At 34.6% G+C, this 7,900-nt stretch overlaps 1 protein-coding gene across 3 annotated transcripts in view; it reads left to right on the plus strand.

Annotated features, from left to right (window-relative positions):
* The window catches only part of LRP2 (LDL receptor related protein 2), a 115,068-nt gene extending 107,379 nt beyond the window's left edge, over positions 1–7,689 (plus strand). For 2 of the 3 annotated variants that reach the window (XM_086896715.1, XM_086896718.1), the window contains 6 exons: positions 162–282; positions 2,806–2,935; positions 4,876–4,995; positions 5,091–5,198; positions 5,629–5,700; positions 6,157–7,689. In XM_086896715.1, coding sequence (XP_086752841.1) covers positions 162–282; positions 2,806–2,935; positions 4,876–4,995; positions 5,091–5,198; positions 5,629–5,700; positions 6,157–6,318 — 713 coding nt within the window. In that variant the 3' untranslated portion in view covers positions 6,319–7,689. The remainder of the gene's footprint in view (positions 1–161; positions 283–2,805; positions 2,936–4,875; positions 4,996–5,090; positions 5,199–5,628; positions 5,701–6,156) is intronic. The other variant, XM_086896716.1, reaches the window with a different exon arrangement.
* Positions 7,690–7,900: the final 211 nt, after the last annotated feature.

A 7,900-nucleotide genomic window follows, 5' to 3' on the forward strand; every position in this document is an offset into this window, starting at 1 on the left:
GTAAGCTTCAAGAATATATTGCACTTGACATTTGGGCAAAAGAATGTATAATACCTCACCATGATACCTGTTCAGGGTCAGACTTCTAATTCTCTGGGCTCTTTTTTTTTACACTGAACTGTGCTTGCTTGAATGTTTTCTTGTTCTTCTCTCTTTGACAGCAGCAGTAGCAGTGTTGCTGACAGTCATACTAATCATAATAATTGGAGTGTTAGCAGTTGGAGGCTTTTTTAACTACAGACGAACAGGCTCCCTTTTACCAGCGCTTCCCAAACTACCAAGGTATGTTTTGAAGGCTTTCAGAGCAGGAATGTCTGCAAGCTAGAAATGTATATTTGTTTCTAAATATTTCTGAAAAATCAATTTTTTTATGCTGTGTGCCCATTCTGGTAGAATATGGGAAATGCAGTGTTGCAGCAACTCCAGTGAATTTTTCATTCCAGTCAATACCATAGCTGATCACTATTGTGTAACAAAGCATGACTGTAAAACTCTGACATTTTAAATTAGCTTTTAAGTAATGGGTAATATAGAAGACTGTTTACCATATCTGAAGCTGCATATTCAATTCAAAAAGATATAAAAGACCATAGTTAAATGTTCTAATTTTTTATAAAACTTTGACCTGAGATGATTTGAAGAGACCTTTTAAACACTGAAAGGCTGTACTCATCTGCAATGCTGTATTCATCTGCTTAAAAATATGGCACATGTGTAGTGAACTCCTGTTTCCAATGCCTACACTGCTGACAGTCATACAGTCGAGTGAAAACCAGCTTTGTGAAATGTCATCAAAAATATCTGATGTTTTAAATCAAAGGAAAATGAAGAAAATATATTAGAAATTATTTGAAATTAATTTATTTTTAAAAATATGTCAGAATATGATGCTTTTAATTTTTTTAGCTTTAAGCAAATAATGTGTTTTAAAATGCATAAAGGCACATCCTCATAGTCCTTGCACCAATTTCCCATATAGAATTATAGCTCTTAAATCAATCTAATTAAATCACTGTAATCAATAATGTGAATGAAGCTAAAACTGCTTCCTCACTGGAGGATTGCACTGAGCTAGTGGTACTGAGTGAGCCCAGATGAAGATCGCCAAAATGATTAGAGGGGTGGAGCAAGTCTCTTACATAGATAGGCTGAGAGAATTGTGTTTGTTCAGCCTGGAAAAGAGAAGGTTTGGGGGTGATATAAGGGTGATTTTCTTGTAGATGAAGGGAGTCTACAAGGAAAACAAGAAAGACTTTTTAGAGAGGCACATAGTGTCAGTACAATGGAAGGAATGGATTCAAACTGAGAGTACGTTTAGATTAGATATTAAGAAATAATTTTTGTGAGAGTGGTGAGGAACTAGAACAGGTTTCCCAGAGAAGTTGTGGATGCCCCATCCCTGGCATTGTTCAAGACTGGGTTGGAAGGAGCTCTGAGCAACCTGGTCTAGTGGAATGGGTCCCTGCCAATGGCCCTTCCAGCCCTAGCCATTCTATGAATCTCTGATTCTAATCCGATTCATTCATGAGTTGATGTAGTTAAATTGGGGCAACATTTTTGTGCAGGTAAATTCTGAAGGACAAAGAAGTTTTTTAAGAGACCACCAAGCTACTCACTGAAATTCCCTGTTTCCTGCTTCTTGAATGGAAACTTTCTGCATTATCAGATAGTGAACAAGCTGAAATTTTAATATATTGACTCGATCTTTACTATTCAACAAAGCTTCCCACATAAGTTATGAGACTGTGTGAAAAGGAGATGTCAGTTTTGTACCTGTGAGGCTTGATTTGCATTTATTTCTGCCATGAATATGTCTTAGTGCTACCATTGCTCAATCCCTCTTTAAACTCTGAACCTGTACCTTTACAGCAGAGTTAGCTCAAGCTATAGCTTAGCTGTTGCCTGTATTGCAAGACCTGTCCATGTACAGGAATCCTAGCTAAGATCTACCTTTTTAAAGCGGAAGCTGTTGATGCCTACAGGACCAGCTGGTGACATGTGTACGCAATGCATCAGCTGTAGGAAAGAAGTTTAGCACAAGCCAGATCCAGTGAGGCCATAGAACTGGAAAGATTATTCTAGTACTTCTGCCTTCCTTCAAGTTAGGCAGATTTGGCAAAATTAAACCAAAGGTTAGCTGTGGAGCAGATTTGTTGTTAGATGCCTTGGGGATGTTATATACTCAGACTTCTGTGTGGGAATGACCTGTATTTCAGACCAGAAAGACTGGTTTCTGTCTTCCAATCCTGTTATTTTTTAGCCTGACAGAGTGCTTTCCAACCATTTCCAATATTGTTCATGAACATCTAGTGTGCACTTGTGGTTGTCATAATTCTATATATAGATTGAATATTCACAAGTATGAAAACAGTGTCTTGTAGGTATCTTCATGATTTGCATGCATAAATCTTCAGTATAGGTGTTGGTGGGATTATATTGTCAAATTTCAGATGTGTGTTTTAAAAATCAGTTTCAATTAATTTGAATAATTGAATTTATCTTTAAATTGGCACTGAAGTAAGAGTGGTCAAAATGGAGGTAAATTTTGGGAAATTGTATTTCATTGACATCATTTGATGTCTGCATGAGCAAGCAAAGGTATTTGAGATGATTCTGAGTGGGCTAACTTAAGTTAAAAAACTAGTTAAACAAATAAAGAAATACAATTTCTAATATTAGCTTGACAAAATTCAAAGTGACAATTATGCTTAGAAGAACAAGTGAAAAAACCTGTATTATGAACTCTCTCTATAATCTCTTCTACTTTATTTTTATTTTTGTTTGTTTGTTTTTGGTTTTTTATAGTTTAAGCAGTCTTGTAAAATCTAATGAAAATGGCAATGGAGTTACTTTCCGATCTGGAGCAGATGTGACTATGGACATAGGTGTCTCTGGCTTTGGGGGAGATTCTGCTATAGACAGGGCAATGCAAATGGTAAGGTTTAGTTGTCAAATAATTTTTTAAATTGTGTTCTTTTGATGTAATTAGTAGCTTACAGAAGGGAGCCCTTTTTCTATAAAATGATAGTGAAATGATAAATGTGTTCTAGAAAAAGAAGTGAAAAATGATTGATAGTTTCCTGAAATAGGTTTTCGTTATTTGAAGGCAAAGACAAATATAGGATGTTCTTTAAAATAATGTGCATTTTTCCAAGATTTATATAGCAGAAATTAAGAATTACTGCCTTTCGTCTTTCATTACATTCATGGAATATAAAGGGAATGAGTAGACAAATGACAGCATTGTAACAGGGAATTTTTAGGAGTCTTGTATTCTATAGAACAATTTAAAATATGTAGTTTTCAAAACCAGATGGTATGTTAGAGCATTCAGAGGTAAAACTCAAGCCTAACCACAGGATTCACTATTTTGTGCAATACAGTATCGATCTGACAATTTCTTAATTTATGAAGTTTAAACAAATCATGTTTAACAGCCATGGGGACATCATAAAGCGTAACTCTACTTCATCCATGTTTTGTTATGCACATCTGAGAAATAGCAGATCCCTGTGTTATTCCCATTTGCCACAAGAAGCATAATGTATTAATGATTTTTACTTGTAGGAAAGAGATAATGGGTATGTTTGAATAGTGAGCACTTGCTGCCAAGTATAAGGTGGAAACTCCCTAAACTGATGCTGAATAGATATGAAATGAAACAGCTAAAGAAGATTAGCTCCTAGTATAAATATATGAACATTGCCTAGATGAAGAAACACAGTCTTTGTTAAAATTAGGCAGCTTGTGTAACAAAACATCCACATGAACATTTTGGTAAACACTGGAAAAATAGCTTTAGGCTTGTACATTACCCCAAATCTTTTTCATGCACAAAGAACTTGACCATACTTGGTATTTTCTGGCCCAGTACTGACATACTGAAGTTCAAGCAATGCCGTTTATACATTGCCAGTAACAGGTCTGGATCCAGAGTATCTCTATTATGCAGTGTCAGTTCTCCCTATGTATTCAAAATGTAAAAAAAAAATTGTTATGTCACTGGGAAAGAATTCGACGGCTTTGGTGTACAGCAGTGAAGAGCTGTGGGATGTGCCTACTAAAATTTTAACATCATATATGCATGAGTAGATATTGAATATTTTTCAGTGGGACTGTCCTTAGTCAATCTAGTTTAAGGGAGCTGACAAGAGTTTACTGTGTAATAAAAAGCCATATTCTGGTAGCAAAAAGCATGAATACATGTGGTATGAAGCAGCAGTTTGTGAAAATGAGGCAGGCTTAAGGAGCTAGCTGCTGTACTTTTCTTATGCTATTCCTTGCTAGTTCTGTCATGAGGCTGTGTCAAAGAGCAGGACAAGCGAGTCTGGGTGGGATTTTGTTTCATTATCCTCCTACTTGATGTAACTTCTCTGACATAACTAAGGGGACACACTGCTTTGTCTCAAAAATACAGCAATCTCCTTGCTGAGACAAAATGAATCACATTCTTTTGCGTATCAGCTACTGCTTATTAATTTGTACATAATTTTGAAGTCTCTAAATTAAAGTATTTATTTAGATTATATTCTTCCTTTGATTTTTCTATTGAAGGTACGATTTGTGAAAGTTGTCTTTCCTCATAGTATAATACTTTGAGTCAAATATTGAAGTGTGTGTTTTTGTCCATCTAGGAAATGGGGTAATATTGGAAAAATCAGTAGTCCAGGCTGCTAAGTCAGGGAGTAAAAATAAATTGATGTTGATGATTGATGTAATTGATGTAATTGATTTTAACAAACACTAGATTTTGTCTAAGCCTATGTGAAAGTAAACATGTATTGTTCCCCAAGATGAAGAGTTTGACTACACATTAATTCCTAGGAGTATGGAGGTGTTTATTCCACTGCAGTTGTTGGGTTTTTTCCTCCCTAGAATGAAAACTTTGCAGTGGAGTCGGGGAAACAACCAATCACGTTTGAAAATCCAATGTATACAACCAGAGATGCTGGAGCCAGCACAGCTGGTGCAGTTACAGTTACTCGACCAACACTTGTAAGATAAATTTTGGCTTGACTTTCACCTTTCATTTTCCCTTATGACCACCTTTTCTTCTTTGAAGAATGTTGATTCTCTTTCTTCTCCTACAGGTAGCAGCAGCTGGTAGTGAGGAAAATGAAAATTTTGAAAATCCTGTGTATTCCTCTGTGATATCCAGTAGCCCAAAGGAAACCCCTCAGAGTACAGATGCACCTCTGGTAGGAAATGAAAATGGTCTAAGGCTACCTTGCTTGTTTTGTGATCCAGATTAGAAAAATGGAATTGTTAGGGAAGCTGTGGTCAGCTTAGTGGTTTCATGTCCCTCAATAATTTCCTTTGTGTTGTTTTCAAGACAGTTTTTTCATCTTTGATGTATTTGTCTGGAATGATAGGCTTCCATGCAGTAATTTAGTAATTTTTGTTGCCTAGCAACATTTTGTGAATACTTCTTCAGGTGAAATAACTTGGTCATCTAGCAGAAAAATAAATTTGTGTTCCATGCTTAGAATTACAACATATTGATGTAAGAACATCCATCTGAAGTTACTGAGGTAGCAGTCAATTTAAGTGAAATCCAACAATGTAATGCAAGTTTCCAGAGAAGTTTTGAGAAAAATGTATGAAGTTCTAATGATTTTTATATTTCAGGAATCAAAGTGGAGTTTCTTCAAGAGAAAAAAGAAACAAAACACTAATTTTGAAAACCCAATATATGCAGAGGTATTGTTTCTATTATATAATTCTATTTTTCAGCTAATGTACTGCTGGACTTTTTTCTTGCTTTCATAGGATAAAGATTATTAGTAGGTTCTGCTGCTATGTGGAACAGTACAGAAATTCCAGTCCAGGTTAAGGACTGAAGTGGTTGTAAGAGGTTAGCAAATATCATGCACAACACCAATGAGGTGTTGAGCAGACTCAGCTCAGGCAGCACAGCAGCTCCTGACATTAAAAATTAAAGTAGAAGTTCCAGTGTATAGAATAAGAATAGTATTGTTTTTACTCAGATGTACTGAGGTGAAATGAGTATTTCATTTTGTTACAGGTGGTGTTTTGCATTAATAATTTACACCATGAAGTTTGATTTTAGGAATAATTATTTACTGTTTCTGAAAGTTAATGTTGGATGTATGGTGCACTAGAATGTAAGATTTGATTTTATGATTATTGTTTCAGATGGAAAAGGAGCAGCAACAGGACACAGAAAATGTCCCTACCCATTCTCCTTCACTGCCTCCCAAGATTATTCTGAAGAGAGACCAACCACTATCTTACACAGCAACAGAGGATACATTTAAAGACACCGCCAATCTTGTTAAAGAGGACTCTGTGGTATAACTAGGTAACTCATTTAGGGAAAATTAGACACATCCATTTGCACATATATTTTTTATAAACAGAAGAGTAAGGTTCACATTCAAATGCTTGATAAAAATATATACATCTCTTGGCCAGTGGCTGGAGATGTATGTTGAAACTATGCCTTGTTTTTTTGACAAATGCCAATTTCTATTTTTATGAACAATTATTGTGATGTACTATATGTATATCTTTGCACTGAAGCTGTCTGAAAGTAATGTTATAAATATATTGTACATTTGTAAATTTTTTTAAGATTATCTTGCTCAGTGATGTTGCTAGTAGAAATTTGTATAGAATTGATCATATATTTAGGGCTAAATTAATTATATAAATGCTTAAAACTAAAAAAAAAAAAAAAAAGAGAACCAAACAAGGCAAGGCCATAGGAACATTACTGATTTACGGTGTCTTTAGAGTGTATCTTTTATAACAGCACCTTTTAAAACTTCTACTGGTGCTCAGGGCATCTTTGCCACCTATTTTATATAGTACTGTATATAAAAATGGGTATCCCTTTATCTTGTGTTAAACAAAAGATGAGTCAATGCATCATTATTATGCTGAATAGTTACCAGTTGAAAATGTTGTACTTACAATATTTTAATTGCCTGAGAAATTTTTCTCTTGGTCTATAAAACACACACTTTTCATCTAGGTCCCAATTAACTCAATTCCATTAATAGTGTTCCTAGGAAGACTGGATATATTTAGATTTTAGTGCCACAACTACTTAATGAGCTTTTCTCTTGCTCATCAATGGAATACCTCTGTTCTTAGCTGGAGTCTCTGAAACTAATTTGTACTATGAAGTAGTTAGGTTTCTATAACAGCTTATTTCCAAACAGCAAAATATGAAAGATAATGGCTCATTTCAGAAATCCTTCAGGTTTTTTTTTAATGTGAAAATTTAATTTTATTGACTATTTATTTTCTGAGGTGGATATTAATAGAAAGGGAAACAATTTCTACTAATTCATTCTTTGTTGTTATCTGGTTGTTCCTATAACCTTCCATCAGAATATACTGTTGATCTTTTTAGCTCTTCTATTAATAGCCAAGATAGTTTCCACAACATGAACCATTTGAGAAAATTCCAATTACAGGACCATGTTCTTCAGCATTCCTAGCTAGTTCCTATTCATATAAAAGATTCCTGAAGTCACAAGTGTTGAGACTTTTGCTATTTGATTGTTTTATCTCTAAATTTTCAATATATATATATATACTATTTCTGGTTAGAATGCTTGTAATTAAATTGTAACATACTTTGATTAGAAAAGACAACTGTAAAATGATGCTGCTGAATAAGTCTAATAAACATTATTTTATCACCTTCTTATTTCATAATTTGTGTTGAAGCCTTATGTACTTTTTTCAGTTGTGGAGACTTCAGTGCTCTTCGGGGTGAAAGCATTAATGCTTTAGATAAAGTTGAATAAGAATAGTGCTTACTGCGTCACACAACTGTCTAAAGTTCTTCATGTAAGATGTTGTCTAGATGCTGACATTGTATCTTTGTAAGTGTGAAAGCTGCCCTATTACACATATTCAATAAACT

This window comes from Cyanistes caeruleus, chromosome 7, assembly GCF_971803275.1.
Source record: "Cyanistes caeruleus chromosome 7, bCyaCae1.hap1.1, whole genome shotgun sequence".
NCBI lineage: Eukaryota > Metazoa > Chordata > Aves > Passeriformes > Paridae > Cyanistes > Cyanistes caeruleus.